We start from the raw sequence: 18,741 nt of genomic DNA, 5'->3' as shown, positions 1-18,741 counted from the left end.
CAGACTGATTGCAACACGTTAGCGAATTGGCTCCGTTAGTAAATTAAATAACAGTCATTTTGCAAACCTTTGTCAATCTGTCTGAGAATCCGACCGGCATTGTTTGGAGACTGGAGGTCGAGGGTGCAACATGCTCGATCTCCGAGCGACCATTTGGCCGCCACAGCTAGTTGGAGTCACACAGTGAGAGAAGAAAGATCCTTTTCCTAGCTGGGAGGAGGTCGTCTGAACCTTCATAGATATTACATGTTATCAATCTTGTCTTCACCAAAGCGCAACTGTGCATATTTTTCTAAAATGTCAAACTTGTTTTTGATGCTGCTTTGGGATTTCAGTTCATTTCTCCAACAATCTCTTGTGTTGATGTTCACATCGGGAAATCCTTATTTATGAACTTTTTGGGTTTATGTGTTGAGAAGCCTACTTAGTTTGAAACAACGCTGAAAACAACGCCATCATGTCAGGCGCTTTAAAACTCTTTATCTTTTTGTCCGTCCTTCTTATAGTCTTTGACTGTCACGTGTCACTGAGTTGCCGTCTTTGCCACACAAGGAAACACAGGCCAACACGACCTGATATCTGGTTTAAAAGATCACCCTTCTGTCACTTGCTAAGACCTTGGCTGACATTCATGCTTTACTTTTTTGTCCTTCCTCTGATCCCTGCTGCCATTTCTGCCATCTGTCTGTTACCCCCTGCTGATCGTTCTATCAGAAAACAATCATTTAAAAACAATATAATAAGTGGAACCAGTCTAGTGGGAAACCAATTAACCTTTACATCCTCCCTCTCCCTCCAGGCCCAGGACCTGAGTGTGATTGAGGAAGTCATCCGCATGATGCTGGAAATCATCAACTCTTGCCTGTGCAACTCTCTACACCACAACCCTAACCTGGTGTACGCACTGCTCTACAAGAGGGAGCTCTTTGAGCAGTTCAGGACGCACCCGTCCTTCCAGGACATCATGCAGAACCTCGACACGGTCAGCCTGTTTGAGGGTTGTTGTTTGGTTTTTTTAAACTAGGAATCGCACAAAGCATCACAAGTGAATTAAGAGAAGCCTGACAGTTTTTTCTGCAGTGTCCTCTTTGTCTGCTCAGAAATGTTGAAAAAGCCGGGCCAGAAGATTGCAGTCAGGCAATAAAGAATGAAAGACTTAAGTAGTATGATTGAATTAATCAGTCCACTGGTGTCAAGTATCTGCACATTACATCTCAAACATTCAATGAGTATGCGTGGTGTATAAGTAAGAAGGGACGCGAGAAATCTGTCATTCACAGTCACGTAGAGAAGGGAAAGGAAGCTTTGGTGGGTATGAGTGTGTGTGTGCAGAGGATGGGGGTTGCTGCATACATTGCCACAGGCTTTTACAGTTATCCATAAGTATGAGGGAGGCATGCCTAGGTAGAATCCCTCGGTTAAGTCAGTTTCCCCGAGGCTATTCAGGATGCGAGGCGGCTTTTTTGCTCTTCTAAAATAAGCCCATATGGGGGAGGCCTTCTGAGTTAATGAAGAGATTAGTATTAGATAGATGTAGACACACATAGTGCATGAACTCTGGTGTGCTTGAAATCTTTAAAACAGCCCACACTGAGAAACAAAACTGCCTGTAGAAGCATTTTTTAATGTTGCTCTGACAAAAAAAGAGCTTTAAAAGGAATTTGTAATAGTTCTTTTTTTTTGTAATTAAGGAACACCAAACATTTCTTCAGGGGAAAAACTTAGAAGAGCAGTGGAAACACAAAAAATACTTTCTTAGATTTCTTCTTTGAGGTTAAACCCAGAAAGCATTGAATAATTTTTAATTCCAGTGAACTACATATTTAAAATGAAAAGTTTTTGACATTTTCTAAGTTTTTTTCCGCTGACAATAAGCAGAATTCACCCAGCTTTGCAAATCATCTCGATTTATGATCAGCTGCAACTCTTTAAACATCTCATTGTAATGGCACCAGTCAAGCCAGTCCAGTCCAAAATTAAATCTACTCATTCTTCCAATTATAGCCACTTTTTGTCTGTCTTCTAACAGGCTTAAGTGTAATTTGATAAACATACACTATCATAAATACAATGATTATTTTAATGCTTGAAGCCTGAGGTTTGGAACACGTGGATATGTGCCAAATGCTGGGTGGTCCACGGCTGCATCTTTACTGCAGCCATCTTTAGTTGCTGCTTGTTTGTAAGTCTCTCTGCCTTTTAGCCCTCGATCAATGAAACTTAGGTTTAGGTCAGCTGACTGACTCATCCATCGAAAGGACGATTGCAGTTTATTCGAAGTGTCGCGCTAACGTGGCACTCTGAACTGAGAAGGTGCCCGGGGCATCTGCGCACAATGTCCGCTCCAGTTTGAGGCAAAGTCACAGACGTGCAGATCTATGTTTACAGTTAAAAGCTTTAAGGAGACCCGTGCATGTATTGGCAACCTTTACCTGGGGTGAAATGGCACCAAAAGAGCATTATGGAAAGCGTGTGTGATGATCTGGACCATGATGCGCTGCAAGAGGTTGAGCCCTGGCATGTGGAATGTACACCTACTGCATACTTTAACACGTTGCACACTACATACACCTTTTCAGAAAAGTAAGCAAAAGTATCCCCTGGTGGCAGTAACCCATTTCAGCAGGCTAACGCACCCCTGCCCCACCGCAGTGCTTGTTTAAGATTTAAAGAATACAACAACAGACTTCAAGGTACTAACTCTGTCTCCAAATTCCCCAGTTCTCGATCTGACTGAGCATATCTGGGATGTGCTAGAAAAACAAGTCTGATCCACGTAGGCCCCACCTTGCAACTTACAAGACTTAAAGGATCTGCTGCTCATGTCACGGTAGCTGATACTGCAGATCCGAGTTGTTTTTTCTGGTCCTACATAATATTTGGTAGGTGCCTTAATGTGGCTGGTTTATCTGAATAGTGTGTGCTGTGCTGTATCCTTATAAAGAAGTATTTACAGAAGCGAGTTACTGTTGCTAGGAAACATGGCAGCCCATGCACGTGTTTAAATGGCCGTTTATGGAAGCGGCAATATTTTGCCTTAAATGAAACCGAGCTGTCGACGTACTGTAGGTTCAGCACAGATTCCTCTAACGTCATGTTCAAACCACCTTTGGAACACTGACCAGTGTTGTTGTTGTTTACACAGCTGAGGTCTCTCAGGCCTACGCGTGTAGCATGATGCCATTTTGTTCCTAGATCTTCATATTGCACCCGGTGTCATCATATCGGGTGTGGCTGCTGAAATATTAATGTGACAGCTCCAAACAGGGATTAGAAGAGTTGGAGAGGGTCGTGATGGAGCTGGGACTTGACATTAAAGCTCAATGAGAACAAGGTCCCGTGTGTGTATTAGGAAACACAGACAAGAGTGAATATTGATTTTTTATTTATTTATTTTTTGCTAATGCTACCAGCTGATTTATACTTACAAGTAGAACAAAATGGAACAAAGATATCAATAACTGCATTAACACAAAACCTGACGAGAAATATTTTAAAATAACCATTTATTTTTGAGGAGATAATCAACAAGAGTTAAATTTCATCAGCGAGTTATATTTTCTTCTATTTTATTGGATAAAAAGTGGATTTTGCTTTGGACACTGCCTGCTTTATCACATATGTTTTGTTAAGACACTTAACAATGACCATTCAAACAAAAGAGACATCTTAATTTTGTGTCTACGCTTGAAGACAACTTGGCAAAGAACCTTTTTTTTTATTATATCTTTAGACAATCTGTTACTAGCAGCCTGTCACAATTCCCCCACATTTCCTTAGTTAAATCTACAAAAAATGCCTGATATAGCGTAGTTTCACAAGCATAAAATAACAGTTTTTGCACCAACATATTGATTTTCAAGCTTGTAAGAATTATACAAACTGTGCTTTTGTCTTATATACTATATTCCCATGTATGTTTGCACATTTCAATAAATAACTGCACCTATTTCCCATTTTCCTGGCAAAACATGAAAAACTGAGGACACTGTATTGGTGGTAATTTGTATTTAAATTCTGTGTTTACCCCTAAATACTCCAACTGTATTCAGTCCAATTAAATTTTATTTCTATAGCACCAAATTACAACAACGGTCACCTCAAAGCACTTTAAGGCAAGCTAAAAGACCCTATGGCAAGTTTGTGATTGGCTGTTTCCTCCTGTTTGACCTTTAGGTTATTGGTTTCTTCAGTCAGCGTCTGGAGCAGGCTGGAAGTGACCTGTCTGTTGAGAGAGTTCAGGAGGTCATCATGAAAGGAGCCCAGGCACTGCCAAAAGACAGACTGAAGGTAATTCACTCACACAGACACACAGGCAGCGGGGCGACAGACAAAGTGGAAGAGCGTGGAAAGCAGGAGTCATAAAATGTGGGCTTTGCTAAAAGGTTAAAAAAGAGAAGAAGAAGAAGTGGTAAATTTCTATGCATGTGAAGAGAGTCCAGTTGAACAATTGAGATGTTTGGGATTGGGATATGGACTCGGGCAATGGAATGATGGAAGGAGGCCTTTGGGAGTGGACACAAAAGGCCAAAGCCCAGTTCTCATTAGCATTAATGCCCATCTTCGTTCCATTTCTGCTTACCTGCTACATGTGAACATGTAATGACATTTCAAGGAGATGGGATGGGGGGACGGCTAACGGCACTTTGTCATGGGTACATCAGATTGGGGGGAGGGGACGAAGGAGACATAAATCTGCCACCATGCCTCGTTACCCAACACTCCTGGCGGGTTCTCTAACCCTTTCCCTTTCCAATGCTCCTCCATTAATCAGTAAGGAAATATGTAACCAGCGGTCTCCACAGCAGCTCGGAAGCTCTTAATTGCATGTTTTATCATGTGTTTCATGTTCCATATACTTGACTGTTGGCTGCAAGCCATTTGTCTGTGGAAGAGGGATGGTGCGCGGCCATGAGTCCATGTTCTCTCTCTCTGCCGTGCTCACAGCGAGCTCATCAGAGCACTAATGTAGCGACCATGAATTCACAGAATTACCCACCGAGCCATGTGGATAACCCTCATGTCCTTCAGCGAGAGTGCTGTACCTGTGGCACAAGTCAATGTGGGTCATGAGTGTGTGTGTGTGTGTCATCTCCTGCATTTGTGTATGTCTGCTGATGACCATCTGACTAAATGGCAGTCTACGTTTTTGTGCAAAAGTGTTTTTGAGTCTCACGCTGACTCCACATCAGAGTGCTTTCCAGCTCCACAGGGTGATGTGAAGTGAAAAGTATATCTGGGCAATTTGTCTTCCGGGAAAAGTCCCTACCATTTGATGGCACCATCTCTCAAACAAACAGCTGTCTCTCCACCTCTCGCCTCCCGTCATCCTATGAGCTCATTCAGCTTCCCCCCAATGTAAAAATCTATAGGTTAGATTAATGTTGTGTGGAATCGTCGATACGTCGGCAATTACTCCGATGAAGCAGTATCGGTGTCTCAATCAGTTGTGGCTCCACGGAGAGCGCCGACATGAATGAAATGTTCGGGAAAAGCGATTGTTCCTCGCTCTTTCTAAAAAAAAAAAAAAAATTTTGTGGAGTTTTTTTTTTTTTTTTTTTTTTTTTTTTTTTGGTGGAGTTTTTCTTGCCCTCGGGTCATGTGAACATTGCATGTAAATGAGTGCATCAATTTTTAAATCTTAAAGTTGCACCCATATCTACACTAACAACCAAAATCAGAACATTTTGTTAACACTTGCTGAAAGCTGAAAGCACCACTGTGGTGTTGCAGTGCAGCTGGGGAAGGATATCTATAAAACTTCATTCCCAAACTGTATTCTATGGTTCTTCTTGCACACTGATAAAATCATCAGTAAGGTGACATTCTTTTCAGATATCGTCTTTTTTTGTGGTTATTTATTTTTCAGCTCAGTTATGCAGTCGCAGTGAGAATTCAGCCATTTATGTTGACAGGAGGCGAGTTAACAAGCATAAAACAGAGGCTTAGGTGGAGATGATACTTCCCATGTCTGTGGGTCTGCTAGTGTCCGCTTGGATCCCACCAAAATCAATTTTATCATCAGATGGTTTGCACGCGGTGAGTGCAGACGAATGTATCAGCTAGCCATGCACCCAGACAGCTGTCTTCAAGCAGACCTCCAAGAAGTGTTTGGCATAACAGGACTGACTACTACCCCATCGGGTCTCCAGCTGTCCTCCACTGAAATAACTGATGCTTAAGACACAATTTACTGTTATTGCATGCAAATGTTTGGACATTTTTAGTTGCAAAATGATCTTTAAAATTACGTTTTTAGATTATTTTTTTTTAAATAAAAAAAAAAAAATCCACATTTAGTGTTAATCTGTATCAGCCTGTACGTGGCGCCAATATAATAACTTCAAAATTGGTTGGTTGGGAACTGCAGACACTTGTCAGGTAAACCACTGACATAAAGATAGCATGGACACTAGTTAATCTATTGAAATAGAAACATATAAGTGAGGATGCAGATTTTTAACGGGGCAAAATGTAGACATGCAAATTAGGCGCTAACTGAAAGAAAGGATTGAAGGTGGTAAGTACCCCTTGGATGACCCTCAACACTCAGCTGCCTGCCTCTCATTCTTTGTGTGTGTGTTGTTTCAGGGTGTGTGAGGCTGAGTGGTGCTTATAGGCAGTGCCTGCGGAATGTGTTGTTTAGCCTCTCCTGCTGAAATCTGCCTCTTTGAGCAGCGATAGCCTACAGACTCTCTGGCTTCTCAGGAAGAGACGGAGGGGGAGGGGGGTTACCAGCTGTTAGTCAGTCAGTACCTGGGGCTTAAGAGGCCTGATGGCAGCCATTACTACTTTCCCACACACTGACAACACAGTTTCTATACATTTCTATGTAGAAATCCTCTTTCAGATGTGTGCAGTAAATTCAGAAAGCCCATGCCTAACTTGTGTAATACAGTCCGCCTTCAGAGCTCAAACTTAGGGCAATCGGGACTTTGCAAAGCGTTAATAGTATTAAGCAATTTTCACAAATGCATTGCAGCCCTGAACTTTTGTAGTGCTCACCGAATGAAGCGCAGTGTGATAAACGTCCACCGCTCTCTAGGTCGGAGATTGGCTGCTCTTTTAGTCTGCGAGCTCTCTGGTACAGATATTTTTCCAGTGCATTCACTGCTAGTGAGTCGCCGTCATGCGTCCCGGCTTCTTCTCACCCTGTCCAGGAGGCTCCTTCGCTTAAAGCCTGCAAAGTATTTCCAGTAATGCACGCATGTCTGAGGTGGATTGGATAGCTGTGGAAAATCTACTGACCCAGTTTCACCGAAAATGTCCGAAATTCATGTATGAAAACAGCTCAACACTGTCGAAAGAAAGGTCACCCTGACGATTTCTTAAATATACCAGTTCTCTCCTGTCAGATCTCAATACTTGAACATGATTTGAGCAAATGTAGAAAAAAAATCATCAAGATCTGTAGGTTGAGCTATTGTTTATTTATTGATTGATTATTGATTCTGGCTTTTTGCCATATTTGATCATCTGTAATAACTGTCTTATACAGTTTGAGCATTTAGAGTAAGACTTAGGAGTAGGGGTGGGTTTTTATAATCGATTTATCGATTAAAATCGATTCTGGCTTGGGTAACGTAAAATCGATTCATTAAAATCCTGAATCGATTTTTTAATATTAATTTATTTTGCCCGAAATGCCAGAATCTCTGGTGAAACCTCACAAAATTTCAACAACCACCAAACAGCTAAGACAGTAAATGAGAGCAGGTACACGGCTTCTGCACAAAGACGTAAACACACAGCGCGGATCAGAATCAGTGAGATGTCGCCTTTCTCAGCTGACGGTCGGGGCTGAAAGCCGACGGCTCGCTGATTCTGATCCGCGCTGTGTGTTTACGCCCTTTTTGCGCTGATCATATGGCTGTTAGTTTTATCTCTCTCCAAACAATATTGACCGAACCAGCAGCAAAAGAAGATCCAAACTGCGCTTCACATAAACATCGTCATGAATTCCCTCTGACTTTTGCTGACTTTTCAGTATAAAAATCACACTTCATGCACAGCTCTCTCTCTCTCTCTTTTCTGCATTATTCGCTTGCTTGTTACGCACCAGTCTACCGTTGTTTACAGGCTGTCGGCCGACGTTTTTTTTTCCCTTTTACTTACTTCCGAAAAGTAAACCTAATTTCTGCCGTTCAATATTGAACAAATGTAAACTTTTTAAAATTAAGCAAAATGCAAAACGCTTAGCCGTGTCTCTAATAAAACCGCTGTAACTTCAGAGGTAATGTTCATGTGTTGATTAATGGTTTTCTTTCGTTTTTGATGTACTGCAGATTATTTTTATAAAATCCCAGGCCAGGAAAAATCACCTTCATGTTTTTCTGTGTTTTATCTTCAGCTACTTTGACACAAAGGCCTCTGCTGTGATGCTCACACCTTTGATAAAGTCTTGCGTGTGTCAGCTTCCTTTTAATAGATACAAAAATATGTAAATGGTACTGATCTGAATTATAATATTTCTGACTGTCAAAATTTCCCAGATTCAAATCGAATCGAATCGAATTAAATCGAATCGTGGATCGAATCGATTCGGGACCTTGTGAATCGGAATTGAATCGATTCTAGAAATCAGTGACGATACCCAGCCCTACTTAGGAGTCTATCTGGTGTCACCTCGGATATCTTTCCCTGTCAAGAAAATTATGATGTTGCCAAAAAGAAAAATTTAATCAGCAGAAGGATATTTACTACATCAGTTTACCCTTCATTTTATCTGAAACATACAAAAGAATCATATCCTTTTAGTTTATTTTCAGCTGTCACTATGGGACATTGCCCATAAATATTACTAGCTAAAGCTTTCAGACAGTTGTGGTGATCGCAGTATATTAATATTTTTCTGTGAGAAAGTCACAGAGGCATAAAGTGATGTGAGATTGAAATAAGTACTTTGACTTTTAACTCAAACGTACTATTTGAGACAAACGAGAGTTAAATTCCACCACTGATCGTTTTTTAAAAATGTATATAAAGTTTATATCATAATAAAATATTGATATAATGTAACCTGTTTATATTTGGACGATCAAAATGCAAGCTAGTCTCATGAGCTATGTTAGCAAACTAGTGTGCTTGCTAAAGTTAACATTACTAAAGGTGTTCTTCCAGATACATCACACACCCATGAAACGAACTAAACTTTCCCAAAGGACGGCTCTAAAAAGCAGAATGTGAATATAAAACCCACGACTTTTGTCAAGGATTTGTAAAGCGTTTCGAAACCTGACTTTTCAGTGTTTGTGCGTGTACCTGCATGTAAATGTGTGTGTTTGTGTGTATCAAGTTCTTATTTGCTCCCTCGCCGCATTCTTCTGTGTCTGGCCGCCGAGCGCTGTCAGCGAAAGCACAGTGGAGGAAAGGGAACACAGCGTCCTAAGTAAAGATATGAGGCCAGCCAGCCAGTCTGTGTTCAGGGGCGAGGGCCTGACCCGCCAGGACCCATAACTAACTGATATGAGCCCGGGCCAAGTGGGCCCCAGCCAGCAGTCAGACTGAGAACAAAACAGAGAAGGGGAGGGGAGGGGAAGTCAGCAGAGAGACAGAGGAGATATGTACTGGGACAGTATGAACAGAATAAGGGACAGAGATAATATTAGTTACTGGATGTGGCAGTCTGGAGATGCTCTGATTTTATTTTTATGTTATTTTTTCCCCAGAATTCACTCAAGCCTGAAAGCAACATTTTTGCTGTGAGGCACTTGCCATTGCCTTGCAATATGCAAGGCAATTACCCTGGTGGGGCTCTCGAACATAGATGTAAGAAGAAGAAGGCGGCCGTTGGGATTCTGGGTCATTTTTCCCTCTTCTGGCTTTGTGAAATTTAGGGAAATTGGTCATGTGAGCGTGCGGGACTTTAAGTTCCCACGGTGTCGAAATTAAACTATAGGAGTGTAAGGATGCTTTTTATAGATGCCTGCATGCTAAAAACTGTAATTCTAGCCTATTGCTAGGTGGTTACTAGGCAAGATGGGATGTCATGTCTGATATGATATAGATAAGTGCTTTCAGGGGCCTAAGACGTACCTGTGTGCCAAGTTTTGTTGCTCAACTCCTGATTGCGTAGGAGGAGTTGGCAGCCGAAGAAACAAACAAACACACAGGTGGAGATTTGTGTGTTATAGTAAGACATATTTAGGGCTTTGTTTGTGCCAGATTCATGTCGAGTTATTGCGATTGTCCACCAGAGATATCACTGTAAAACAGCAACTTCTCCTCTGTAAGTGTTTATTATTGAGCTTGGGACAAACTCTAATCTAAGCTAGATGGCTAACTATAATTTTAGATTTAAAGTACAAGCACGAGTCTGGTATTGATCCTCGCATCCATATCAAGAAACACAGATTGGATGCCGAGCTATTCCTATAATTACAGAGGAATTCCTTTGCATCAGTGGCACCCATTTTTGAAGTAGTGATAATGTTAGCGTGTCAATACTAAAAGCACGCCAGAGATTTGTAAAGATCTAATTATAATATGATTGGTGATGTTTCTGCGTTTCCCATGAATAATAATTTAGATTCTTTCAATGAGGCCATGAAAATGATAAATTATGGGTTTAATACTGAAGTGAAGCCACTCATATCTGTATTTATACAGATATAAAGCATGCAAATCCGTATAGTAATGCTAGAGTAAATACCATTTGTGTGCTTGTGCTTTAGCTCTGAGTTTCTTTACCTTTTTCTTTAAACTGTGACTGCTGTGTTCAGGGCTCATGATGGAGAACTACTTATATTCAGAGTGTTTAAGCAAGCGTTTACCAAAGTAGCCTCAGTGTCTTATGTGTGTCTGGTTTCTATGAAAAAAGGCGCTTATGCCGTATTTTGCTCATATAGAGGATTCGTTTTAGAGGTGTTAACATTGATTGCGCATGTACACATAATGCTTTACGAGTAAGAATAGGTTAATGCTGATGCTGTAACATGTGTTGTTTCAAACCTATGTTGACATAGCTGTGTCTGCTGGTTTATGCTTTGATTAACCTAATTGCCTAATAGCACAACTGGTTGTGCTTCATATGTTTTCATATATCACGGTGGTTGCTGCAGGGTATTAATCTGCTCGGCTGCCGTCTGTTCATGCTTGTAAACACGACACTGCTGAAGAAAACTATTTTCAATCAAAATGAAAAATTAAAGGCTGTATTTCTTCCTCTAAGCTTACAAGTAAAGGCCTGAATGTGTGGAGCAACTGTCACCAACAAGGTCATGTGAACGCCGGATGAGTCGTTATGCTACGAGGGAGTCACCTACACACCCATGCCACTCAGATAATACAGTTCCTGCATTGTGTCTGGCCATCCACAATGGGAGTGGTGTGTGTGTGTACAGTTTAGCCTCAGTAACCTGGCATATGGCCTGTGACCCCACAGCCCCTCGGTCTGTGTCATTGTGATACCGATAGTGAGGCCTTGAATGGAGCCAATCAGGATTGAAAAGACTGGACTCAGACCATCAAATAAAGGCTCACAGCATCTGTCTTTCACCACAGACTGATTACTGGCCGCGTGTGTGCACATACATGCATGTGCAGACAGGAGGATATAATGAGGTACCATTATGTATTATTGATGTGCTTCCCCGGCTGCCTACCTGCTGTCAGGTGGGCTGGCTCATGCATGCTTTGGTCTGGTCTGGTCTGGTCTGGTCTGGTTGGTGGGCTTCCAGAAGGTTTGGAAAAAGCTGGTGTTCAAGATGATAACTGATTACACAAAACATTCAATTTGTCAGATATCGATCTGTTAATTTGTGACTTTTAAATTCTTAAAATTCGTTTTCATTGAAAGGTTGAAAGGTTCAGTTTTACTTTTTATTATGGTGAGAGGTTAAAAAGGGCACCAATTAAAAATGGTAAATGGCCTGCATTTATATAGCGCTTTACTCAGTCCCTAAGGACCCCAAAGTGCTTTACACTACATTCAGTCATTCACCCATTCACACACACATTCACACACTGGCAATGGCAAGCTACGTTGTAGCCACAGCTGCCCTGGGGTGCACTGATGATATGATATAAAAATAGATGATATGAAACTAAACAGAGCTGCAATTGAATTTTATTTTTGTGCTATTTCTAAAGACAGCATGTCAGCCCAAAGTGGAGAAGTTCCCCCAAGTGCAGATAATGTTTCCTCTTTATAGGAAAAATAAAAAGAAGACTTTTCCTGACCAAACCAGGAACGCTTGCAAAACTTCTTCCCACTTCACAAACTGCTGCGGAGTGTCAAGGTTTCAAAGAGGTCTTCCTCATATTTCACGGTACTAACAGTGATTTGAGTAGCACAGCTTTTCTGCTTCATGTGAAAGTAATTCATTCATTCAACAGCCAGCTCCAAAAAAAAGGACTTTATTTCAGTGAGCTGTGTTTGGCAATCCACAGAAGAAAAAAAACAACAAATACCACGTTATTGTAGCGCAGCTCTAATACGCTGCTTCAGGTCTTGTTTTTTTTAAAGCATAAACTGCATATAAAAGATAGATGTAGCCACCGTGACCCCACCTGTTGGTTTATGAAGCAATTCAGCTCAGCGTCTTCGGTTTTTTTTGGAGACAAAAGTGACCATATTTGGACAAGAGTGAGATCAGTTAGCAAGCTACATTCACCAACACAGTTAACTTTTAATTAGTGCTAATAATAGAGCTAGCTATTTCCAAAAATATTTATTTCTTACCAGGCTCTGAACATGTTTACTTACTGGGAATTTATAGGGATAATGTTGCGCCATGTGGTTTAAGAGGTAGAGCAGGTCATCTGCTAATTGGAATTTTGGTGACCTGGCTTCTCCAGTCTGCATGTCAAAGAAGCCTTTTACAAGATACTGAAGTCTGAGTTGCTCCCAATGCATTCTTCAGATTGTGAATGTTAGATTAGATGTAGAAACAAGTATTTGCATGAATGCATGGGTGAATGTGACAAACTATAAACTACATACATGTATTATAAAGCATCTGAATGCTGCAATAGAGTATAAAGGCACTATATAAGAACCCCCCTCGTGAAAAACAGAGCAGCTGAAAGTAGCTTTTAACATGAGAATGTAAAGTGAGCGTCCACTGACCACTGGAGGAACTGCAGTTTCAGCGTCGAGTTCATACTGCGTAAAAACTACCGATCTGATAAGTTAAAATATCTTCTTTGAAAAGACTCTGTGCGGAAACATTTCTGCATCAGCATTTTCTTTTTTATGACTTGCTCATCCTACTTTTCTCTCGCCCGGTGTTTTCTGTGAATAGAAATTCCCAGAGCTCAAGTTCAAGTATGTGGAGGAGGACCAGCCAGAGGACTTCTTCATCCCCTACGTGTGGTCGCTGGTCTTCAACTCTGGAGTCGGCCTCCACTGGAGCCCACACGGGATCGAGCTGTTCAGCATGGACTCCGGCTGAAGGACACGTTGCAGCAGATTGCGCGTCTCCATCTCCGTTCAGTACAGAAAAAGGAACTGACGGCACGTGGGTGTGGGTGGGTGGGTGGGTGTGTGTGTGTGTGTGTGTGTGTGTTCTGGGTAGGTGTGTATGCATTACCCTTTATAGTATGTTCACGCTGCTTTGAAAGTGCCTCAACCTTGTAGAGGATGGTGTTTCTTTTTCATGCAGCACAACCTCGTTCTCCCAATAGGTCACTTAAAACATGCAGACACGTGTTACACTGCTCTGATGAACATCCATTTACTTCTGCACTGAATACTAAAAACCTGCTGTGACTCAACACCTGCCACTCATCTTCAAATGTCCTATTATTGTTGATTTTACACGCGATTATCTCATAAACTGTTTTTCTTTTCTTTTGGCGTACATTGTTCTCAGTGTACAACAGCTTTTGACACATTTGCGCTTTTGAATTGAAGAAATGAAGAGAGAGAAAACTCTGTTGTCATCATCAGTATGCAGGAGTTACAGTGTTGCCGGCTGTTTAATATCCCTCCCCACCCCCCACGTTCAAGTACAGCTTAATTAAATTTCAGTCCCCGGATGATATAAGCACTCTGCATCACTCTTTAATTCGTCTGATTTCGTTGTTGCTTGCAGCTCATTTATTCCATACCCTGTTTTTGTCATTAGCATTTTTTTCCTGATGCTAACCCAAGGCAAATACTTAAACCGGGGACGGCCATTAAACCTCCTGTCCTGTTGTGCATAATTACCGTTGTCTCCTTAACCGGTTACATTATTTCATGTTTAAGTAGGGACTTATTGTTATTTATTTTCATGTATATTGTTTTTATATATATTCACCATCCCAAAATGTAAAGTGCAGTAGTGCTGAAATGACTACTATTACCGAAAGAGAAAAGCAATGGTACTATACTTTGATTATTCCCAGACGGGAAAACTGGCTTTATATATAAATGCATATAATATGATGACAGCTGTCCTTTTTGTGGCAATGTTTACCTTGAAAATAGAAGTTTAAATAAAAATATGAAATCAAACCAGCCTGAGTGTCACGCTGTTATTTAGCAGTGAAATACTGCAGCATTCATGTGACGTTTATCACGTTTGTCTTAATTGTTTTAAGGTTATGCAACTTTGGACTGAAAGCCTTGTTTATGACTCTGTCAGCCTGACAAATGTAAAGTGTTTATCGACCACAAGCTGAGCAGCCTGTCTTGATTTTTATCGAGTGGATTGAAATGTCCTCCGGCCTTGCCCAGTTGCACAATGCTTTATGGCTCAGTTGCATTGGGATAAAAATATGACAGCAACCATCCAAACAATCCTGGTTTGATTTGGGCTGATTCCAATCGCTCTCAGACAGATTAGCGAAGGTTTGCAAATAATTGATGAACGTTGATGACACATTAGCCAATCAGTCTGCAATCAAACAATCTGAGTCGGTCTGCATCAGTAAGTGTGCAACGGGGAGCTTCGCTTAATTGGTTGGCCTCTGGTTGTATTCAGCGAATTGTCATATCATCACAAACAGAACGCGTGCGATTGCCGGCTTCACCCTATTCCGATCGAACACTGCTCTCATAACACCTGCGAAACCACTATAATGGTATTTCTGCACTTCAGTGTTAAATTAAAATTACTTTTTCAGAACACACACATCTTCAGTGACTGACTCGGGGCGGGTGGGACAAATCCCACCCCCCCCCCAAAAAAAACAGATGAATAGGAGAAAATGTCAGACTGAAGATGGAAACGAAGTCTGAGGAGGTGTAATTTCTTTTGATATCAGAGTGACCTTTTAAGCATTGTAGAAAGAAGGATTAGAAAAAGATGTGTGAAGCCTGTGTGCGCAAGATTTAGATTTCTTTTTCTAAGACCTCTTAGATTTCTCTTGATACCCAGTGGCTGGCCTTTTCTCTCAGTTATATTGACCTAAGTTATTAAAATATTTACCAAGGTTGCTGCTTCATACCTTCAATGATAAATATATATCTGTGTGTGTGTGTGTGTGTGTTTAGCCTTGGATTTCATTGCTGCTTGCCCGGCACATTTCAGCCACAGTCTTCTCTTGCATCTTTGCGGCACAAAAGAAAGATCATCCTGAAGACTGGACTGTTACACTATGAGCAGACTTTACCGTGTGTCTTATTTTCGCCTGTTTTTATCATCGCTGCTAAAGCAGCAGAAACAGAGGCGGAAAACCACGTCGGGAGTCAGGCGAGGGGGGGGGGGGTGCAAAAGTTTACGGCACAATGGCACCCACTGTGTCGCTGGAGCTCCCACTTCCCAAGAGAATTTCATGCCTTTCGTCTCTATTGTATTGGTTTTCATGCCTGAAATTCTCTTGTTCTCAGGGACAATATAATGGATGCAATTCGATGTAAAGAATGGCTCATTTTCAGGACGGGTTCATTGGTAGGTTACAATGAAACTGCACGCTCAAGGAGACTGAAGCCCTCTCCCTCTGCACTGACTCTCACCTGCCTCCAGCTCTATTATCTCTGTGCCAGATGGTTGAGCGGAGGTTTTTTTACAAAGTGACATGGCTCCCCTTGTTCCTTTATGGCGCAGGGGTCACCTTACCCTCGGATCCCATTTCAGGTGACAGCAGGAAGATGGATGGAGCCAGGGATTTGGGGATGTATAGTTTTGTTGTTGTTGTTGTTGTTGTTTGTGTGTGTGCATCTTTTTTTTTTCTCCCCAGATGTTGGTACTTTTCCTCAAGGTTTAGGTGAGATCATGTTGACTACCCAGTGGAGTGTGCTTCTAGAACCATCGGTTATCACCAAACCACAGTTTACACCAGTGAGATACATTGTCACAATAACGTCGCTGGCTCACTCTTCGCTCTCGTTGACACGTAAAAATAAACCACCAAAGCTTGGTTGGAATTAAAGCATTGCATCTGTGGGCCGGCCCACAAGTGGAAAATATCAGTGAGATATAAAGATGAGACAGGCGTATTATCATGATCTTGATGTCTGCATCAGTTAACCTCGTTTTTGTGAGCACGGAAGGTTTGGAGGAAGTCAACAAGCCCTGACCAGCTGGCCTTGAGAAACTTCTCTTAGTTTTTTTCCTTTAATCATACCTTACACTGAAAGTGTTTTCTGTTTTTCATCTTATAAATTACATGACTTAATTTGTACAAGTCACCAGTCATCAGTCTATTTATGCAAAGTCATAAAGTAAGTAACGCTGTTCCCAAGACACTTTCCAGACAGTGTTGCGTGGTGTATCAAAATCTCATGGTGCTTTTTATGTGTCGATAAGTCATAATACAGCTTTGATGAGATCCTAACATCACCAGCGGAAATGCAACCCCAAACTGTGATATAGTACCTCCACTGTGTTTTACAGATGGCTGCAGACGCATACTTCTCTCGAGACAACCTTAATACATACTGATGACGACATGACCCAAAAATTTCAAACTCTGATTCATCACTTCATCAGACCTGTTGGCACTGATTTTCAGTCCAGTTCTTGTGTAGTTTGGGCTACCTCAGCCTTTTCTACCTTTTCCCCCCCTTCCTTAAGAATGGCTCCTTGACTGGCAGCCTCCTACTGAGACCACTTCTGATGAGACTTTAGCAAATATTAGATGGCTCAACTGACGGGGCAGATCCATCTCTCAGTCCTGTGTCAGATCCCTTGAATAGGACATGAAATTTTAATCTTGCTGTATTTCTTTTTTTTTTTTTTTTTTTTTACCATTTTTTTAAGGAAATCGCCTTCAGATTCTGTTTATCTGATGTATATGTTTTTTTTAGGACTCCCACTTCTTCTTTAATCCTCAATTAGTTCTGTTTTTTTTAATATATTTTTTAAGATTGCCAAATTTTCTATAATAGATATTTGCAAATCACCTTGTTGGTGCAAAAATATTATTTTATGCCTGGCAAACTGTGTTAATAAAGTGCATAACGATGTTATGCACGATGTGTAGACATAAAACTGATTCACCGCTTTACTTTTGTGTCTTTTTGTTTGTTTAAATGATTCATATGTCATTGTTAACAGTCTGTCAAATTCAAGGACTAAACTGAAAATAGGTGATAAAGCAGCAAATGTCCAAAGCAAAACTCAGAAAGACCTGCAGAAAGTCCGGAGAACTATTAGTCAAGTCTTTTAAGAGAACATAGAGGAAAACACAAGTCACTGAAAATTCAGTTGGTTAAAAGGAGTCTGGCTCATCAGACACAAACTATAAAGAAATGAGGGGTAGCTCAAGGCTTTTGTGCAGTCTTGTTTTTGTGATTGCAGGATGAAGAACAATAACTGGAGGTGACGATGATAAAGAACTATAGAAGAAATAGAATTTAATAAGCTCTATATATTGAACATTTAGTGTATGTAATGCCACAACATTCTCTATAAACCTCTGTGATCCCTTCAGGAATGATTGTAATCATTTTAGTTATTCTGTTTTATCAAATTTTATCATTAGCTCTGGTTTTTTTAGCCGCTTCTGTTAGCATGTTAACGTTAGCCTGGAGAGCATGCTAACGTTCTGCCTACTCAAGGAAACTGTAACATTTTTCTTTTCTAGCATTTCTATATGAATACCGTCTTCTTTTTTTTCTAAAGTTAAAACTGTGGTTGGACCATGTCCTTCGTGAAAAGCTGACATTTCTTTGCAGAGTTGTCTTTCTGATACAAAACATTAGCACCTCACTAGATTTCAGTAGCTATAGCAGATGATGTATGCAGATTTAAGGCCATATTTTCCATGAAGCACAATGGGGAAATCAATGTTCAGCAGTGGTAGCCCACTACCAGCACACTAGCAGCTTTGGACAGCTCGTCTACCTGCAGTGAGCGTCTGTTGTCAGATGGCCCATGTGATAGTATATGTGACATAACCCGGTCTGTGGCCTACTCAAATTTGCGCTGCTGTTGGTCCATTAACCAGCTGCGAAAGCCACTCTCTGTATCTTTCATGCTGTATTCTTGGGTCTTTAATGTTTTGGGGGGTTTTTTGTGCTTGGCTCCACTGTTGCTCTCTTCTCATTAGTGTGCCAGTCTGCATTCAGCCAACTCACAGCATCATACACATCAAGCAACGTGCAGTTGGGATTCTGCATGGGAACATTTTCATTGGTTGAAAGCCCCTTTCTATTGTAGGTAAATACCTCTGCAAGCAGGCACAAATGCGGTGCTATGAATTAAGCATAAGTGGGCGATACCATGTAGCTTCTGTGAAAGACTCATCCCCCACAAACAGTTCGTCCATAAACATCACGCAATTACTTCAAGGGACAAAAAACACTGACTGGCATCAGTATCACAATTGAGCCAGGGCACTCTTCCATGTAGGACAGTTAAATGCATGGAG

At 41.2% G+C, this 18,741-nt stretch overlaps 1 protein-coding gene across 3 annotated transcripts in view; it reads left to right on the top strand.

Moving 5' to 3' along the window:
* dym (dymeclin) overlaps positions 1-14,438 on the top strand; it is a 62,333-nt gene extending 47,895 nt beyond the window's left edge. For all 3 annotated transcript variants that reach the window (XM_076886580.1, XM_076886577.1, XM_012918830.4), the window contains exons 15-17: positions 800-982; positions 4,177-4,290; positions 13,245-14,438. In XM_076886580.1, coding sequence (XP_076742695.1) covers positions 800-982; positions 4,177-4,290; positions 13,245-13,394 — 447 coding nt within the window. In that variant the 3' untranslated portion in view covers positions 13,395-14,438. The remainder of the gene's footprint in view (positions 1-799; positions 983-4,176; positions 4,291-13,244) is intronic.
* The last annotated feature ends 4,303 nt before the right edge of the window (positions 14,439-18,741 follow it).

The sequence above is a fragment of the Maylandia zebra genome, linkage group LG7, assembly GCF_041146795.1.
Source record: "Maylandia zebra isolate NMK-2024a linkage group LG7, Mzebra_GT3a, whole genome shotgun sequence".
NCBI classification, from domain to species: Eukaryota; Metazoa; Chordata; class Actinopteri; order Cichliformes; family Cichlidae; genus Maylandia; species Maylandia zebra.
Note: the sequence above shows the minus strand (reverse complement) of the source record. Positions and strands in the feature narration are given on the sequence as shown.